This window comes from Pelodiscus sinensis, chromosome 1 (assembly GCF_049634645.1).
Source record: "Pelodiscus sinensis isolate JC-2024 chromosome 1, ASM4963464v1, whole genome shotgun sequence".
In the NCBI taxonomy this organism is placed as follows: Eukaryota; Metazoa; Chordata; order Testudines; family Trionychidae; genus Pelodiscus; species Pelodiscus sinensis.
In genome coordinates, this window is record NC_134711.1 from 250,344,266 (window position 1) to 250,365,081 (window position 20,816).

General features: G+C 37.7%; 1 protein-coding gene across 17 annotated transcripts in view; it reads right to left on the minus strand.

Annotated features, from left to right (window-relative positions):
- Positions 1–20,816, minus strand: part of MBNL2 (muscleblind like splicing regulator 2) — a 161,340-nt gene that overhangs the window by 19,314 nt on the left and 121,210 nt on the right. For 6 of the 17 annotated variants that reach the window (XM_075918798.1, XM_075918784.1, XM_075918786.1 and 3 more), the window contains 6 exons: positions 18,292–18,492; positions 17,374–17,637; positions 12,543–12,596; positions 11,731–11,884; positions 8,162–8,197; positions 6,368–6,462 (listed from right to left, as the gene is read on the minus strand). In XM_075918798.1, the coding sequence (XP_075774913.1) occupies positions 6,368–6,462; positions 8,162–8,197; positions 11,731–11,884; positions 12,543–12,596; positions 17,374–17,637; positions 18,292–18,492 (804 nt within the window). The remainder of the gene's footprint in view (positions 1–6,367; positions 6,463–8,161; positions 8,198–11,730; positions 11,885–12,542; positions 12,597–17,373; positions 17,638–18,291; positions 18,493–20,816) is intronic. The other 11 variants (XM_075918792.1, XM_075918789.1, XM_075918788.1 and 8 more) reach the window with 11 other exon arrangements.

Genomic DNA, 20,816 nt, shown 5'->3' on the forward strand with positions numbered 1-20,816 from the left:
CAAAGGTCTATCTAGCCCAGTATCCTGTCTTCCAACAGTGGCTAATACCAGATGCTCCAGAGGGAGGGATCACATCAGGTAATCCTCACATGATCCCTACCCTGTCACCCACCTCCAAAGAAACAGAGGCTAGGCATACAATTCCTACCCATCCTGGCTAATAGCCATTGATGGACCTAACCTCCATGAATCTATCTATCTTTTCTTTGAACCCTGTTAAAGTTCTAGCCTTCACCGCATCCTCTGGCAAGGAGTTCCACAGGTTGACTGTGCACTGAGTGAAGAAAAACTTCCCTTTGTTTTAAACCTGCTGCCTATTCATTTTATTTTTTATTTGTTTTAAACCTGCTGTCTATCTGTTCTTTTATTGTAGGAATGAGTAAATAACTTTTCCTTATTCACTTTTTCCATACCAGTCATCATTTTATAGCCCTCTATCATATGCCCCATCAGTCTCCTTTTTTCTAGGCTGAAAAGTCCAAGTCTTTTTAATCTCTCTTCATATGGGACCAGTTCCAAACTCCTAATCATTTTTCTTGCCCTTTTCTGAACCTTATTCAATGCCAATATATTTTTTTGAGATGAGGCGACCACATCTGTATTCAGTATTCAAGATGCGGCCGTACCATGGTTTTATACAGAGGCAATAAGATATTTTCTGTCTTATTCTCTATCCCTTTTTTAATGGCTCCTAACATTCTATTTGCTTTTTTGACTGCCGCTGCACATTGAGTGGATGTTTTCAGAGAACTCTCCACAATGACTCCAAGATCTCTCTCTTAAGTAGTTGTAGCCAAATTAGACCCCATCAACTGGAGACATGCCATGGATTCCTACTTCACCACTCTGCAGCTGTAATATCAGTTGAGATAAATTACACCAATATAGAAAAAAATATCACAATGTTCTGAAATAAAAACGAAAAAAAAAAAACCCCTGAATTCTTGGAACTGTGTAAGATTTCTTTTCTTTTGCTATCTCTAATATCAAAGAGAAAAAGAACCACTGCAGTGGAAGCTGTTGGCAACTAAGCAAGCAGCAGTCTCTTGCGCAAGAGTGTGTCCACACTGCCGTGTGCTTTTGCGCAAGAGCGTGTCCACACTGCCATATGCTTTTGCACAAGAGAGTGTCCACACTGCCATGGATGCTCTTGAGCAAGAAAGCTCTGATGGCCATTCTGATAGGGGTGTCTTGCGCATGAAACCCGTGTTGTCCGTCCACACATGCCTTTTTGCACAAGAGCTCTTGCGCAAAAAGGCGTATTCCTCGTAGAAAGAGGAATAACTCTTGCACAAAAAGCCCTGTCTTCTGATGATCTACTACACTTTTTCTTGTGCAAAAACGCGCTTGTAGTGTGGATGTTCCGTGAGATTTTGCACAAAAACTCTGCAGTGTAGACATAGCCAAAGTGAAAACAAACTTAGGGGTTATGTTCCATTTGAAGGCTCCTAATTAGGGCTGGTCAAATCTTGAAATTTTCACTCCATGGAAAATTCTGACATTCCAAAAAATTAAACAACAAAATGTTTTTTAAGTACATCAGAAGCAGGAAACCTGCTAAACAACCAGTGGGGCCCCTGGATGATCGAGATACAAAAGGAGCACTTAAAGACAACAAAATCATTGTGGAGAAACTAAATGAATTCTTTGCTTCAGTCTTCATGGATGAGGATGTTAGAGAGATTCCCAAACCTGACCCGTCCTTTGTAGGTGACAAATCTGAGGATTTGTCACAGACTGAAGTGTCATTAGAGGAGGTTTTGGAATTAATTGATAAACTTAACAGTAACAAGTCACTGGGACCGGATGGCATTCACCCAAGAGTTCTGAAAGAACTCAAATGTGAAATTGCGGAACTACTAACTATGGTTTGTTACCTAGCCTTTAAATCAGCTTCTGTACCCAATGACTGAAAGATAGCTAATGTAACGCCAATATTTAAAAAAGGGCTCTAGAGGCGATCCCGGCAATTACAGACCCATAAGTCTAACGTTAGTACCGGGTAAATTAGTTGAAATAATAGTAAAAAAATAAAATTGTCAAACACATAGAAGAACATAATTTGTTGGGCAAAAGTCAACATGGTTTCTGTAAAGGAAAATCCTGTCTTACTAATCTGTTAGAGTTCTTTGAAGGGGTCAACAAACATGTGGACAAGGGGGATCCAACAGATATAGTGTACTTCGATTTCCAGAAAGCCTTTGACTAGGTCCCTCACCAAAGGCTCTTACGTAAATTAAGTTGTCATGGGATAAGAGGGAAGAACTGATTAAAAGACAGGAAACAAAGGGTAGGAATAAATGGTAAATTGTCAGAATGCAGAGGGGTAATTAGTGGTGTCCCCCAAGGGTCAGTCCTAGGACCAATCCTATTCAACTTATTCATAAATGATCTGGAGAAAGGGGTAAACAGTGAGGTTGCAAAGTTTGCAGATGATACTAAAATGGTCAAGGTAGTTAAGACCAAAGCAGACTGTGAAGAACTTCAAAAAGATCTCACAAAGCTAAGTGATTGGTCAACAAAATGGAAAATAAAATTGAATGTGGATAAATGTAAAGTAATACATATTTGAAAAAATAACCCCAACTATACATATAATATGATAGGGGCTAGGTTAGCTACAACTTATCAGGAAAGAGATCTTGGAGTCATCGTGGATAGTTCTCTGAAGTCGTCCACGCAGTGTGTAGCGGCAGTCAAAAAAGCAAACAGGATGTTAGGAATCATTAAGGAGGAGAGATTAAAGAGACAAGCACTTTTCAGCTTAGAAAAGAGGAGACTAAGAGGGGATATGATAGAGGTCTATAAAATCATGAGCGGTGTGGAGAAAGTGAATAAGGAAAAGTTATTTACTTGTTCCCATAATATAAGAACTAGGGGCCACCAAATGAAACTAATGGGCAGCAGGTTTAAAACAATCAGAAGGAAGTTCTTCTTCACCCAGCACATAGTCAATCTGTGGAACTCCTTGCCTGAGGAGGTTGTGAAGGCTAGGACTATAACAAGGTTTAAAAGAAAACTAGATAAATTCATGGAGGTTAAGTCCATTAATGGCTATTAGTCAGTATGGGTAAGGAATGGTGTCCCTCGCCTCTGTTTGTCAGAGGGTAGAGATGGATGGCAGGAGGGAGATTGCTTGATCGTTACCTTTTTGATTCACTCCCTCTGGGATAGCCGGCATTGGCCTCTGTCAGCAGACAGGCTACTGTGCTGGATGGACCCATGGTCTGACCTAGTATGGACATTCTTATGTTCCCTTCTAAGTCTGAACAAAACTGAGAAATTTCCCATGGAAATCCCCAAAATGTTTTAAAATTCTGAACATTTTCATTCAATTTTCCCCAAAGGAAAACAAAGTAACCAGCTACCCTCCATTCCGGAGCCAGCCCAGGGAGTCCTCCATCAGGGAGCAGAGAAGCCCTTAGAACACTGGTTCCAGTCAGGGGGCCAGACTCCCTGCCTGCAATTATGTGATCACATGCTATTTTCTCCACAGGCCTGTTTTAGTGCACAGGTTGAATGACTGTGTATGGTGAATAGCACAGAAGGGTTTGTGTAATCTATGTTTTGGGTCCCATTTACTCATGTTATTTTCAAAAGCACCCAATTGGACAGTAGACAGGATTCATGCAGGATTTTCATTCAGTATGTTGGCACAAAATATGAACCATCAGCACATGGTAATTCAATTTCTGTGCCTGACTCAGGATTTTCAAAAAACCGTCAGCTGATACTCAGTGGCTGTAGCAATCCAGTATTCCTGGATTGCCATACTCAGTTCAGAGCAGGTCAGCACAGTTTTTCTAAGAGTTCAAAATATTAACCCAGATGATTAAGGACTGCTATGACTTCCTCTTCAGAATCAAGTCTGGCATCTCACTACATCTGGGTTAAAGTACCTATAGCTAGCAATCTGTTACAACAGCTTTCCAACGACTAATGCTAAGGAGGAAGCAAAAAGCTTACTGGGGAAAACAATGGCTCCACTGATAATCAAGAGGAAGAAACGCCTAGCAGTTCCTATTGATTTTATTGGTTAACTAAAGATTAATCAAATTTAAGTGTTCCTGTCTTCCAATATAAGTGGAAAAGAAAACTAACGTTGTCTAATCCAGGGGGAACTAGGGTATCCTCTTGCAGGGAGACAAATACCTGCTGTTTGGCTGGTGGGAAAAAAGAGCAGAGATATGATAGCTCTGTCTCAGGTGGAAGAAGCCTCTACAGAAATCCATGTGGAAAATATTACTGCTGACTGGAATCTTTGGCTGAGTCTACTTTGCAGCTCAGAGCATCCTTCCCAGAGCAGGCAGGCAGACATGCTAGCTCTGCTTGTCCTACACATTAAAAAGTGCAGCGTAACTGGGATAGCATAGGCAGCAGCTTTGGTTAGTCATCTGAATACAGCCCGGTTCCTCTGAGCACATACTCAGGCAGCCTGCCCCAGCCATCCTAATGCTACCCCAGCTACACTTCTGTTTTTACTAAGCTAAGTCACACAGAGCTACATGTGTCCATCTACCGAGAGCAGGAAGCCAGATTCCAACTGCAGTGTAGACATACCCTTTTTCTACGTAATTTAACTCCCTTGTCGTCTGTATTTCCACTTGTTTGTGACTCCTGTTTTTGACCTCAACATTTCCCAAGAGTTCATTAAGCACTTTTGAAACCAATTACTGTTGTGAAGACTGTTATCTGCATTATTAACTACATATCCTGAGAATCTGAAATTCAGCAAATCTACGGGATCATCATCCTACTCTTTAGGGAAGTACTATAGTATTATTCATTACCTTACCATACCTTTGATACAAAAATGAGAAGAATAGAAAATAGCTAAATTTTAAGTACTCCAGTTACTTGTAACATTTGTATTCTATTCTCAAATATCCTTCAACATTTCCCCTTATTAAAATGAATTAGCTATCAGAAAGGGAAGAACAAAAGAATAGCGTGTAGAAAAAAAATGATAAAGCCATGCATACACTATCACACTGAAAAATGTAAACCCTCCTAAAACCAAGGTATATGTTTGTTAGTATTTCTTGAAGAAAGCACTGTATTTCAGAGGTAGTATTTTTTCCCTAGAATATTATAAGTAAGCAGTAATGCTGACTTTTCTATTGCTTCAAGGGGTGTTACCAAACTTGATTTGTTTTGAAATTGAATCAGTTTTGAAAATCCAGTTTTCTGGTAGAACATCTTTAAATATTTTTAATATTTTTAAAAAATCCTTAAAAAAATTCTTTGCATGTGTTGCTGCTCCTCTGTTAGGTCTGAAAGGGGGCTGGAAGCAAGTGTGCTGAAGGCCATAGGTTCTTCCCCTTCTCTTTGTGAGTAAATCTGCCTACCAGCTCTTCAGTTCCATCTTACTGCTGCTGTTGCTCGTAAACACCCTTTTGCACACCGGGGAAAGAGTTCACATATAAGTTCCTCCTGAGCCGTGCATGACAGTGATGCACCGGATAGAAATAAAATAGCAAAAGTGACCAAACACAAAGTGGTGTGATAACTGGCACACAAAGGACTGAACTGGGGACCTCCAAAAAGCAAAAGTGAGAATCTCTACAGAGCCCAGGTTTTATATGAAAAATTGCAACAGACTCATATCCTTAGGAGATTGGGAACAGAGGAGAAAGGTAATACAAAGTGACCAGTAGGTTACATAAGCAAACCGAAAAAAAAAAGAAAAATAGTACTTCCGCTGATCTCTTTCATGTTAGGGGATACTTGTACCAACAGTAGATATAATATTTTCAGAAGGCAATGTAATTTTCAAGTTGGCACAGTGTCCCTTTAAATCTAGAGTGGACAGAGAAGTCCAACTTCCTATGTAAATATACAGAATGCAAATGAGAGTTATTTCTTATGTTACTGGCATTTTCTAGAAAATGTTTACTTTTTACTTTCATCAATGTCTCTTCAGCTGACTTTGCCCACTTGTGTTTTTCATTAGCTTTCACAACCACAAAGAGCTAGTCATTTAAACACACTGTATGGAGAAAATGATATTAACAAACATGAACATTTTAACACTGCTGTAATATGGTTTTCCTTTTGGCATCCAAAGTTAGTTGTAAATCTTAACAAGAAAACTACTAAAATTATTCTCTCAGCCAGGTTAATTACACAATATTAGATACAAGAAACAAACACTGCAACACAAAACATAGCTACATCATTATTTGCAATAAATGTTAACTCTAAATAAGTGCAACCTGTCCATAAACACTTGCTATAAACCATTTAAAAATAAAATTTGATGGGTAAACATGAAAAAAAATTCTCCATGAGAATTTTTTTTTAAAAAAAATATCAGCACTCATTTAGAGTTTGGGATTTGTGAAAGAAAGCTTTAAAAGGAGCAAACCTGATTGGCTGTGGCTGTTGCGGCGAAGGGGACACTTGTTGCAGGAGTTGCTGCTGCAGAGACAGTGGCGGACGTAGCGCTGTGCATCATGGGTACTTTCAGGAGGGGAACCATGGAAGCAATGAACAGGAGGGTGTAGCATTATGGTAATAGAAGTGGTATTTTGGCATGGTGAATATCAGAGCAGCAAGCCATCATGGGTTAAACCAGCAGATGGCATGCAATCACAATGCAAAGCAAGAAAGCGTGGCAGAGAAATAAAAAAAGGGAAAAAAGCTTATTACAAGTACAATTAAAGGAAGTTTGTCAACATAATCAGTGATTCCCAGAAAAAGCAAAATAACTTGTAATTGCTGACATTATATTTAAGAATTTGGCAAATTATTTTAAATTGGGCATTTACTTTTAAAATAGCTTATCACTTCAAGGGAGAATTGTAAAATCAGTTTTTAAGCAACTAAAATATATTAACAATCTATTCTTAAAGGAAAATCTTTCATTTTTAGTATTGGAAAGGAAAGAAACTATTATTTTGATATATATTAAACATAATTTATTTTCATTTACCAGTATTAGAGGTTAAAGGTATATTTGCAATCTTGCTTTAAACATACATAATTTTATATTTTGGTTTCTGGACTTATGTGCTACCAGCTCTGTACAACCGTTACATTTTATTTGAGATAAATTACCATCTGCTTTGAGGAGAATATCATCAGTGTTATAATTATTTTCCTGATAAAAATACTAATTTGTTTGATCTAAAAGAGCAAATTAGATTGTGAACATTTATTTTTGTTCAGTTTTAATATACGGATGAATTTATGAGCATGTGCAAAATTCACTCACGTGATTTGCTGAAAGTCAAGTAAGTAGCCCCATTAAAATAAATCAATTACAGGCAGTCCCCGGGTTACATGGATCCGACTTACATCGGATCCCTACTTACAAACGGGGTGAGGCAACCCCGCACTAGCTGCTTCCCCCCAGCAGACCAGGGAGACGCAAAGCTAGCGCCTCCCCCAGCAGACCAGGGAGACGCGGAGCGGCTTTTCTCAGCAGACACCTCAGCTTGAGAATAAAGGACTGAGGGAAGTGAGGTGTGGGAGAATAAAGCTCTGGAGAAATGGTTGGCTAGAGTTTCCCCTACAATATGTACCCGTTCCGACTTACATACAAATTCAACTTAAGAACAAACCTACAGTCCCTATCTTGTACGTAACCCGGGGACTGCCTGTACTCACAGGAGTAAGTGTCTGTTGCTAAATTCGCAACCATAAAAGATGTGCATTCAAATGCTGCAAATTTTAAAGTGGATTTAATTTAATTAAAAAGGAATGTGATTCAGACTTTAGGTCTCAAGTACTTTCAGTTACAAGTATTAAAATACATGCTTCTGGGAAACTCTGATAAAACTTTCTAACACACAGCAAAAAGGAGAAATAGGCACACGACTATGAAACTTCAAAACACTGATGGAATTAGCCTGTTTTACCAATATTTTATGATTTAAAAATATTAGAAAATATAAAATATATTGATAGAAACACAATTTTGGAAACTGAAAAGCAGATTGGAATCCATGATTTTATGCATTTGCAGTGTGGTTGTTATAGCAGGTGATGTCATATCTAAACTGAATTTTAATCTACAAATAAATCTAAGCTCCTACAAAATCAATCAAAAAGCCAAATGAACCATTACATCTAGTAATCGAGTCATGTTTAATATCTTCCAAACAATTGACGGTATAGTATACAATATAAAAGATCAATAAAGAAATTTGAAACCTACCAATACTGGTAGCGGGTGTCATGCACAAAACTGACCCTGCATGTCATGCAATGATAGGTGGAAAAAGTGAATAAAGGGAAGAAACAGGTTAGCTGTTTAGAGTTAACATTCAAAATGAGATTCAAGCATAACCAAGGGTAAGTAAAAGTTAGCTGAACACAATCTTAAGGTCATTCATAGTTTTTGTGTTACAAGAGTGACTTTAAATAATTTGATATTAAAATAGTATTACATTACACCAAAACATATTTTGTACAGCTGTATGTGTACTTAAGATGGACCAGATTTCATAAATATCTTTCATTTATTATTTTTTAAATAAATTATTTTAAAAGAAATCTTGATTGAATATTGGATTATCTATGGGCTGCTTAAATCCACTGAACAATTCAGACAGTATTATGTTAACTACACAGATTCATATTTATTAATTTTGCTCATACACAGCAGAGAAAAGCATTTAATTAAATAGAAATTCTCTTATTATTCGGAGGATATTTTGCTAAATCTATTTAACATACACTTTTTAATGACAATTTACTAATGTGAATTTTATCTACAAAAATGCTAAAATGGTAGCCCTGGAAATGGAACCACTTCAGCATGGCTAGTGACTGTACAAGTGTCCACAAAATGTCTTTCCAATGTGCCTCAGAATTATGCAGGGTGGAGGAAGGCCTCTATACGGCTAAGTTCAGTTTTTGTACTCATTCAACCATTATCCTTTCTGCTAAAGTAAATGAACAAGGATATGGCTTTTTAGGATGGTGAATACAATATATGATGGGGAGAAAGTGGAAGGCAGAGAGGAAGAGGAACAAAGGGGCATGTACACAATGCTGCACATTCAGCACACAAAATAGATTAAGTTTGCAGAACTCCTGTTTAGTGATGTTAACAACCTTTTAGGTATTTTGCTGTTTGCTGTTAAATGCGTAAAGTAACTATGAATGACCTTATCATGAAGAATAATCCCCACACACTTTCCCCTCTTGCACTGGTCTTAAAAGTTCTAACAAACAGCATTTGAAGAAAAACACTGCCCTCTTGCTTTTCTGATCATGAATAATCATTCACCAAACAATAAAACGTGCAGATGAAGCAGTCATACTGACTTAGTGTGTGCTTTGTATTAAAAGAGAATGACAGTGGGGGAAAAAAAATCCGAAGATAAGCAGTGCTATCAAGCCCCAAACCTTTAATTAGTGAGTCAGTGGTTAGAAAAGTCAGAAAATTACATAAAACAACTTATCAGTTTTCCATATACTTCATAAACAAACCCTTGCTCTAGCTGTAACAGTTCTACTGAACACGTCGGACATATTTAAAATTGATACCAGGAAATACTGATTTACCAATTTAAACCAAAGGATTGATTTCATGAACAGTTCTTCATAGGGTGTGCTTTATTTACAGCTACAATCCCATAGTGGGAAGGAGTGGATGTATTTGAAGCCAAGTTCCAGAAGACATAGTTCCTCCCACACTCCCTGAGAAGTGCAACTACTATAGAAGCAGCATGCACTGTTTTCTAATGAAAGGCTCATTATACTGGCCAATGGGAAGGGTGTGTGCCATCTCTTACATCTCCATCCTGCACCCTTCTTTACAGACACTAAGGATACCAGACCTGACGATTTCTCAGGCTCACTACGAGGAATGTCTTCCATTCTGCCCTGGCTCATGTGCTGGATCTCCTGGAGATGAGGAGCTTTTTGTACCTCTTCCCTTTGTTGTGCACCAGTGCTAGGACTGGATGACAATCTAGCCTTGCAAGAGTCTGGCAAGAAGGCCCACATCCTTTTACATCTTGAATTTATAATAAACAAACTCTCTCTCAATTCTGAGCTAATTTGTACTGGTGGTTATAATGAGTCCAGTGTTAACCAAAAATGTGAATTGAAGAGAACCAAAAATGTGAATTGAAGAGAAACGGCACATGGAACAAAGTACAAGCATTCTAAGTTTGGAAAATATCTGAATGCTGTCTAACTGAAATATTTTCAAACTAGCTTATTTTTCAGGTTTATTTTAATGTATTTTTACAGTAATTATATACTATGCTGATAAGCTCTGAAAGGCAGTCCCTAAGAGGAGGAACAATGCACATTGCACCCCAAGGTTTTATGCCTGTGATGTGAAGTACATTTGCAGGGGACTCTTCAACATTTGTAAGCATCAGATGTGCTTCCACCCATTTCTCAAATTCCTTCAAACCTTCCCACAGATGCACATTTCCATTTTAGTAGCAAGTTACAAAATGGTCATGGGATCTCACTGGAAATTAAAATTAAAGTGAGTCCATATGTAAAACCAGTGCAAAAAATAAATCATTAGAACATATTTTTACAAATATAGGGCCAAATTCTAAGATCTTAACTAAGTTTTAACATGCTTCTTTTTCCGGCAAACTTCCATTAAGTCCGTGTGATTTTTGGTTTTTTAAAAAGATTCTTGTAAAAGTATATAATAAGAAATGGCAGCATCTTGAATTCTTTCACTTATTTAATTGTTAATGTTATTGGACGGTTAAAGAATATGACAGAAGATAAGTAAATATATTAAAAACAAAAAAAATTACTTCAGAAAAGTGTTTTAAAACAGCCTAAAAATTCATGGTTACTATATATATTAATACTGACACTGCACTCTTTAAGAAACTCTTTCAATAGCTCTTTTTGACTAACACAGAGGATTTTATTGCAACTGTTCACTTCATTCTTAAATCACACATTTAAGTAGAATATTCAACATTCTTTCACAGTGTTAAAAGAAAGTCGTCACACTGCATGTGTGAGCTCAGGATGTTAATCCTGATGGGGTAATGGATTTTTCCAGATATAGTTTTCTACCGCTCTGAACTCCAATGTAATATTAATGTTACTAAAATTCCACCATAATTAAATCACTTATATTAAAAACCAAAACACCAGTTAATAATTGTAAATTCTGGGGAGAGTTTTGGATTATAAAATATTCCATTATGAAGACAACGAAACACATTTTCCACATAAAAAAGTTATGTGCAGACGTGGGGAGTATTTTATCCTCATTGTGCATCTGTGTAGGAATTAACTAAAATTTTGCTGTTAGTGCTGCAGTTCTAGAAGCCAAAGGGCAACATGTAGCACAAGCATGTCTATCATTGCAGAACAGTAGTACAAAATACACCCGAGGAACAGAGACAGGCATTACAAACACTTTTCACACTTCCCCTAGAATTCAAAAGCATTATGCCTTCTTCATCAAGTAAATGACATTCCACCTCTCCACCAATCACAGCTCTGGTAGATGGACCCAACATACAACCCATTACATATAGATATAAAGTACTCCAACATATGCAAAATAACGGCTATAACAGAACATACTAAAAGTTACATAATTACAAGTCAATTTACCTCCTAAATCCTATCATCCCACTGAAGGAATTAAAATAATGTAGTAAAATACTTGTGCATACCTGTCTGAAATCTGTAGGAAATGGGTTAAATATATTCAATGCACTAGGCACTGTCTTATGGGGCGAATGCTTAATTATAATTCTTTTTAGTGCAAATACAACATACCTGTTGGGATAAATGCTGCATGTTGTTGCAACTGTGCATTGGCAAGAGCCTGTTGATAGTGCAAGACACTGGGATTAAAAATGGCACTGGCACCATTACTTTTTTCAAGTGCTTGTCTCTTTGGTAATGGGTGAAGAACACCAGGAGGAAAGGCCTGTAAAAAAGAGAGAGTTTAATTACATTTACAGATTTTTTCAAAATATATACATCTTTTCTAATATATATATATATACACACACACACATAAATAAAATCTTGTAATATAGTTTTTAAAAAAGCAGTTAAAGATGCTTTGCCATGCACCTTAACTCAAATTATAGCAATGTAAAATGAGTGAAATTTTGTTGTTGATCGCAAAAGCATGGCACTATTAACATAAAACTGTAGCACCACAACTACTGAAAAGGAATGCCTTTAAAGCAACAAAAGTGGTATTTCCTTTAAATTTGGGCTTAAAATATTCTAGGAAGAAAAAACCACTTGTGTTTCATTACCAAGTATTCTTTCTTAGTTAAATATTTTTCCTATTATTAACTACAATGAAGGATTATAATATTTTCAATTACAAAAGCAGTCATATCTAATTTTAACTTGTATGAAAAGGTATTTTAAAATGAAATTATGTTAGGAAAAAAACTAAATTGTTTGCATTTATTGCATATGAGAATGAGATGGATAAATATAATACTGATTTTTCTGTAAATTAATAGTATATGACAGTTTTCAGTTGATGTTAAAAAAAGCAATAAAAATTTCATTAGTTGCTTCTCTGAAAAGCTACATGCAAAGCAAAAGGTGAAAGGTCAAAGTACCAGGTCTACAGTTGCTTCGAGAGGTCGCTTCATTGCTTTGGCAGTCGACTGAGTCTTTTAATAACAGGCAGCGAGCACATGATGGCAGTGGGCCAATGGGATTCAAGCGAATTAACATACAGGTAAACAGCAAGCAGAGGTGCATCATGGGAACGGCATTGCATTGTGGATAGGTGAGAAGGAAAAAAATATTCTGAATGCAGTATACAACATACAAAACACTAGGCATGCACAACAACAAAAATGTTTTCTAAAGAAATGAATATTACACCTTGAATTAGTACTGAAGCAAAAATGCATCTACTATACCTTAGTTAAAAGCATATAAGAGAGTAAAATATAGATGTTTGAAATTTAGGAAAGTTAATTAAAACAGCAGCTTGCAGACATCTAAGCATAATATAACACTTCACAGAAACACACAGGTTTTCAGGATTTTCTTACAATAATTTCTGATAATTATGTTAGTTATGTCAAGTTAAGAAGCATACAATACATTTTCAACACTAACATTTAAAATATAAAGCATTAATGATAGTTTTAATGCTTTAAAGGGACTACTCACGTGTATGTGTGCAGGATCAGGGCCTTAGTTAATAAAATGTACATTTCAATAGAATTTTTAGGAGTCAAAATAAAAACAATTTCTAATATAATAAATTAATATTATGTCTAATCAATTGATTAGTTTAATTTTTTTATAGCTAGAACACTAACTTGGATTATCCTTTTTAACTTATCATATTATACTGAGAAAAAGCTCTACATTTTTAAACAAATGTTTTCTCAGATGTTCCTTGTTCGCCAAGGAACCTCTCTCTAATCACCTAACCCCCGCTATAAAATATATTTCTTCTATTAGGCCTTTCTGTGATAATCAACCACTGGAGAGCAACAGAAAGAGAAGAGGGAAAAAGAAAAATGAAAATATAATTAACTAACTGCATAAAGGTTCTATATACTTTGTATATGTATACTATTATGAGGTGTGTTTAAGGTATGGTGACTATTTAATTTAACTTAGCTTTTATGTTCCTTAGTGTCTTCTTTCATGTTTATTATTATCCTGAACACTCTTTTAGTGCTCCATAAATAATGTAATGATTACATTAATATATCACACTGTCTTCAAATTGATTCCACAAAGCACAATACCACCAAAATACTTGTTTTTAGCTATAAAAGGATTGGGGTCTGGCTATTTCATAGACTGCTCATTGCTTTGCTTTTACCTTAAAAGCTGAAATCAGCTAAGGCATTTCAAAAAAAAAGTTACTAGGTTTAAATGTCAGGGGCAAGAGATACGCTTGTACCCTGAGGTATCTTGAACTCTACAATTCACTGACCCTGTTAATCTGTCTGGGATTCTTTCCTGGAGGCACAGCATTGAAGAAGCAGCCTGAGGGAGAGGGGGAAAAAGGTGACTAACTCACCTTAGCTCTATTTTATGGCAGCTCTAAAGCTACCTTTAAAGAATCTTTGCAGTAGTGTATGCTCCTGGGACTTCCTTCTTGTCCCAGACATGCTTTCTGTCTTGGGGCTCATAAAAGGGCCTACACAGGTCTAGAGATAGCTGTCCTATGCAGGGGCCTGGACCAGGGGAATTCTCCTTGGGCTGGCTGTGGGACTTTAGCAGCTCCTGTATGTGGCGGTTACAGCAGCATAAAGTTACCATAGTGGGAGCCAGACTCTCACTCCTCTTCTTCAGGCACACAGTTTACCCAAGACTTCTTTGTTTACTCATTCTTGTGGTATTTTGGTTTTTGAGGGAGTTAAAAATATTATTACCTTCCCTCCCCTTTGCTATCATCCAACTTTCCTTAGTAAGTATGGCAATCGCTTACATAGAAAAGAAAGCGTTCCTCATTCCATCAGTGACCCACCGAATAGAGTCATGAAACGCTTGATTTTGGATTTTTTGACTAACTGCTGGGGGAATTATATCCTGTGTTGATTACCTAGTATCTTAGGCTGTTTTAGAATAAGCAAAATTCATAACCAAAGACAGATGAGTCAGTGCTTTTATAAAAGTAAAAGAGTTCCAGCACCAGTGAAGATGACTGTTAACGTGTTCTACAGCAAAAATATGTACTGTTCAAACATTTATGAAGCATGTAAATTAACCCTTTTTCTGAGAATTAGTCTATAAATCCCTGCATAATCTAGGTTTTACATACACAAGCCTCCTGATCCACATCCCTGCCTACCAAGTACAGTGTATCAGGGTCGGACTGCTGAGAGACCATAATTTCAGCTCAGGACCCGTACTGAAGTTGGAACTGTTGGTTAAGGATCTCTGATTGTTTATTCCAAAGGAGATTCACCAGAGGTTTCGTTTGTTTGCTTAGGTCAGGCAGCATTTTTACCATTATTCTTGACCATTGTGGGGTCCCCTCTCCTGTATAATATACTGTATTAGCAATCACTGCCCCCCTCCATACTCTCTCCCCATTTATCCCAATGAAGAATTGATCTCATTTATTTATTTTGGTCCATGGTTTCCCTTTGTTCCAGATTTGTATTAAATAAAAAGTAATTTGGATGTAAAAAAGCTTCTGTCATCTGCACTGTAACTTTGGAAAGTTTAAAAATTCAATTAAAGGCCATCTATATAATTTCCCACAGGAATAATATACCATCATATGCCTTTTAGCCTTCTCCTGTTGTGGTAGAATGCTAGTAATTCAAACTGTTTCAAAAGACTCTTGGTCTGAATCTTCAATGGAGTTTATTCAATAAAAGGAGATACATCTTTAGAACTAGTTCGGCTCAGAAAAAAAAATGTTGCTTATGTTTTAATATCTTCTAGAACTGTAATGAATTCTGCATGATTGAAAGACTATTAATGGATCTGGATGCAATTTATTTTAGTTTATTCTCCAAAAAGTGCAATCTGAGTCAACCTGAAACTATTCATGACTTTGATTTGGTTCAATTTTGGCTGGAAAAAAGTTTTCATGGCCAGTTTTAGAAACAAAGCATATGTTTATCCTTGTGTCACTCACAAGCTTCAGTCCAATATTTAGAGAAGTTGAAAAGGAAGTGAGAGACCAACATTTCAAACACCATTCTGGTGCATGTAGATAGTATCATGAGCTTTCGTGGGAAGAGCCCACTTCTTAGGCTGTGCCCACAAAAGCTCATGATACTATCTATATGTTTTGTTAGTCTTTAAAGTGCTACCAGACTATTTGTGGTTTTTTTAAGTTTATCCTCTGCAGACTAACTCAGCTACCCCTCTGAAACATTCTGGAGCAGTGACTTCTCCACAAGTCTTCTTCCTTGCCAAATAAGTTCCTTAACAACTAGGCTACAGACTAGTGTGGAGGGGTTCCTCTCTATTTCTCCTGTTGAAGCTGTTTCATTCTGCATAAACACTTAAATTTGCAGTGGAACAAAGTGAGCTAGTGAATTTGACTAGCCTAGTGATTAATGTGTTTACTTGGAAGACGGAAGATGTAGATGCATATTTTCTCTGTCCCAGATTCAGAGAAGGGAACTGAATTTTCAAACACAATCTAGCATTTTTTTCTGATTTTTTGGTTTGCTGGTCATTCCAGATTCTCCTCTTCTCCCCCAAAATCTGTCCCTTTCCCTGCTCTAATTATTAAAGCATAAAACTCAGATATTCATCCTTTTTTATTTTCAGACTTCTGTGAGCACAGGGAAGGTTTTAGCTAAAATTCCAATATTTTAGATAGAGACTGGAAATACTGTAGGAGAAAATCCTGAATTATGAAAAGTTCTCCTTTGTTCTCTTCCTTAAATTCTTTTACAGTAGTCTCATTTAAAAGAAATTCACATTTTGTCCCCTAAATGTCTGGTCTCTATCTATTTGCTAAATACAATACCCCATGATAGTTATATACTGTACTGTATTGTGTTTTTGGTAGGCTTCTTAACATGAGAGTAACTGTATTGTCTACATCTATTGTATGCACGATCTACAACTATCACATCTGTATAATTATTCTTTCAGTGCTAGGAATTAGAACAAGGCTGCTTTGATCTATGAGCTGATTGCACCGCTGTCCCCAAAAAGACCCTGCATGCTTTATTTGTTCAATTTTCTCAATACTGATGTGGAATTGTTGCTAGTAATAGTATCAGTCATGATGCAAAAGGACACAGAGGGAAAGGCATTTCTAAATATGTTTCAGTAGGAGTATAAAGTTTCTCAAAACAAATCAGAATCTTTAACCTCTTTCCTTTGATCTTACTAGATATAGTGTTGTTAATTTATTTATAGGCATTATTATGCCATTTACAGATATAAAGCTAAATGTCTGAAAAAAGTTTAATAATTAAGCTTATTTCCATTTTTGTAAAGGAGAAACTGAGTCAGGTGGCAACTTAAAATGACCTACACAGGATATTACAGTAGTAAGCAGAGAGACCAGATCTCTCATCTGTGCCATGTCTTGGAAACAAAACTATTCTTCCTTGTTTCCTAATTTTTCAGATTATATTCCTGCCATCAGAGAGTTAATATAGCACATGTACATACTTCCCAATGACCACTAAATTCTGCCAGTTTTATTTCTCATCAAGAAATATTAGAAGGCAAATTTAGCATATCATCATGGAGCAGAGAGCAAAGACAACTACAAAGTGTCTAACTGCTCCACTTTCTCAAGAGAGGGACCTACTATGCTAAAATAGGTGAGGGAGAGAAAGTATTTTTCCCCTCAAAAAAACTAATCATTTTTAGATTTCCTAGCTTTTCTGAAGGTGTAAAAATAAATACTACTTTAAATAACGCTACTAGTGAGAGAAAAAACAGAAACTGAAAATTTTATGAAAAAATGCAACCATATATTCTTGCACTTACCATCACTGTCGCAGCTGCAGCAGCTGCTTGCGCTGCCACTGCAGCCTGGTTGGCTTGATGTTGAGCAGCTTTGATTTTGGCCTGCAAGTGTGCAGGAGGGTGAAAATATTTGCATTTCTCCCTCATGCAACGCCCCTTTATGTAATCCATACAAACGGTAACAGTGTTGTCATTTGTATCAATCATTGTGCTATCTGCAGGGTGTGCAAAGCGGCAGTCAGTCTCTCCCCGCGCGCAGTTTCCCCGCTGGAACTCCCTGCATACCTATGTGCAAAACAACACTAATTACAGCGGATGGGCTCACAGCAATCTTACCTGGGACAAGCGAAACAAAAAACCCCCACATACTCCACTCTTTTTCTGTAGTTTTAGACTTGTCCCATAGTGTTTACAATAGTCCTTTACCTATCCATTAACCACATTGCCTGCTTTTGATTAAGTTGCTGTGTTGTTTGATAAAGAGTTGAACTTACATAGAACAGTGTCATTTAAAAAAAAATCTATTCTTGTTCATCTACCTAAAACCGCTATAAATAACGCTCAGTATTCATCAATTAACTGCTCTTGTGGACCCAGTTACTTTCTCGATGAAGAAATTCATAAAGACACAGCTGTTTTTTAAAAACTCAATGTCTTTTGTTACTTTTAATATTGATTTGATATAATATATGTGATATCAAGTTGAATCCTCACATTCCCTGGAATTTTATCAAAACATATTAAATAAAAATGACACTAAACAATGGTACCATTTTCATTGAGGTCAAGTGTAAATCCTACAACAGTATTTATGAGATCTATATTTGTAATAACTAACATTTATGCTATTTTAGGGAGCGCGTCTAAGGACAAAGCTTTTCAATGCTCTTACTTAAACAGCAGAAAATTACTTTCTAGTCACAATGGTGTCTGTAGTACCTCCAGTTTATCAGTCCTCAAGAGTTTCTGAGTAGCAGTCGAACCAGGGACTGTCACAGGCGGACTTCCAGGAACAATGACAGGCGGCGTGGGTAGAATTTCAGTCGGAACTATCCCAACTCCAGGGGTTACAGGTGTTAAGTAAGGAGCAAAGCTTATAGCTGTGTTTGTTCCTATTGTTGGACCTACTGGAAACGTGGGCTGCAAATGGAAACATAGTGAGATGAAAAATAAATAAGTGATCTTACACTCATTTAAAAAAAACAAACTTTGCAAATCTTATTTGCTGTACATTTTCTCTGGTTTTGATTCATTTTCTTAATTAAAAGGTTTGAGAACATTTATGTTTACACTGCATGCTTTCTTCTCTTAAATGGGTAATACATTCCAGTGAAGTACATGTACAGCACTTTGCAGCCATATTATGAGAAAAGTGGTTGCCACTGCATCTATACAGGTCAGTTATCATATGAATATGGCCTTCTACTGAGATTGCTGTTATATTACCTTTCAGGTTTATTTATATGTCTCATATAAAGTGCATCTTATTTGTACTGCTTTCCTCTTTTTATCTGCTTCCCTGGTAAAATGGAAGGTAAAAAGTTATTCAGCATACTGAATCCATCTTTGTACTAATGATGAACATCACATGTTACATCTATCACTTTGCATATCATATTTTGTATCTGTATACCAACTTATTGTGCTCTGTGACATGTAAAACTGGCCTATGCAATGATTATGTTATATTCAACTGTCACCTGTGGACAATGGAGCATTTATTATTGGACCCAATATTTAGGTCATGATATTTTTCAGGTTGATAGACTACGGTAGTGAGATTAGTCTCTCTAAGCTTAGCCAATCAAAATTCTTTGAGGGGTGCAAATGATATGGGCCTGAAATTATGTTTCACAACCATTTAAAGCTATGCTATGCAATGCAATGAAGCTATATCAAAAGGAAGAAGCAGAAATCCAGTTCAGATAATGCAGGATAGCAGATTTGCTAATACATATTCCACGGGGACAAGAGTCAATGCATTATCATGGTCAAGATTGGAAGGTCTTTTGTAAGCCTGCAGAGGTGATGTTGCTAGAGAGAGGCAAACTACAGGCAGTCCCCGGATTACGTACAAGATAGGGACTGTAGGTTTGTTCTTAAGTTGAATCTGTATGCAAGTCGGAACTGGCGTCCAGATTCAGCCGCTGCTGAAACTGATCAGTGGCTGATTCCAGGAAGCCCGGGGCAGGGGCTTCCTGTAGTCAGCCACTGGTCAGTTTCAGCAGCGGCTGACTTGGGGATGCCTGGGGCAGAGCAGCTGGGGTGCTGCTGGGTTGGTCCAGTAGCGCCGCCGCTCCTCGGTGCTACTGGACCAACCCAGCAGCACCTAAGCTGCTCTGCCCCAGGCGTCCTGATTCAGCCGCTGCTGAAACTGACCAGCAGTGGCTGAATCAGGACGCCTGGGGCAGAGCAGCTGGGGTGCTGCCGGGTTAGTCCAGTAGCGCCCAGAGCGGCGCTACGGGACCAACCGGCAGCGCCCCAGCTGCTGTACCACAGGCGTCCGGAGCAAAGCCGCGGAGCACGGGGGCAGCGGGACAGCCTAGACGCGCCGTGGCTGTCCTGCTGCCCTCGGGCTCCGCGGCTTTGCTCTGCTTTGCTCCCCGTCTCCCTGGTCTGCAGACCAGGGGAACGGGGAGCAAAGCGGCAGAGCATGCGGGCAGCGGACAGCTCAGACGCATCTGGGCTGTCCGCTGCCCGCGTGCTCCGCCGCTTTGCTTCCTCTCCCTGGTCTGCTGGAGACCAGGGAGACGGGCCCCGTTCGTAACTGCGGATCCGACATGAGTCGGATCCACGTAACTCGGGGACTGCCTGTATAATTACAAAACTGAAAAGAATATGCATAGAAATGCAGCAAGTTTCAGACAAGTGTGGACTGATATTACAAGAGCAATTGCAGAGATTGTTTGTACCTGCACTCACTACTGGAAACTTTCGGGTTCTTACACAACTCTATCCAAGACTAGCCAGGCCAGAAATGCAGGGTCAACCAAAAGTTAAGCCCCAAAATAAGCTGGCAGCTAGTAAATGCCAAGATGTAGCAGAGCTCTAGAAAATGTAGCAGCAAACATTTCTTTCTCTTCAAGGTGGCCTGTGTAAGCTCTATTAGAAGGGCAAGCTAGCCATCTACACTGTATGAAACAGCCCGAGGGGGAAAAAACATGACTCAAAGGGGTTTTAGCAGTCCTTGGAGAAAGTTGCCAATCAAGAATGAGTCCAATGTAGCCCCCAAAAAGGGGCTGACAGCAGCAGAAGAACTAGCTAGGGTGCCCAACTGCAAGAAAAAAAATAATCTAGTTATCACTCATGAAAGAGTAAAAACTTTAAAAAATTGTTTCCTATGCACATCAAAGACTTGCTCTTATCCCAATGAAAAACTATCCATAAACTGTAAATCAAAATAATTTAAAAAATTAAGAAAAAAAGGATTCTTGCTCTAATAGCTCTATGTTCAATTATATCAC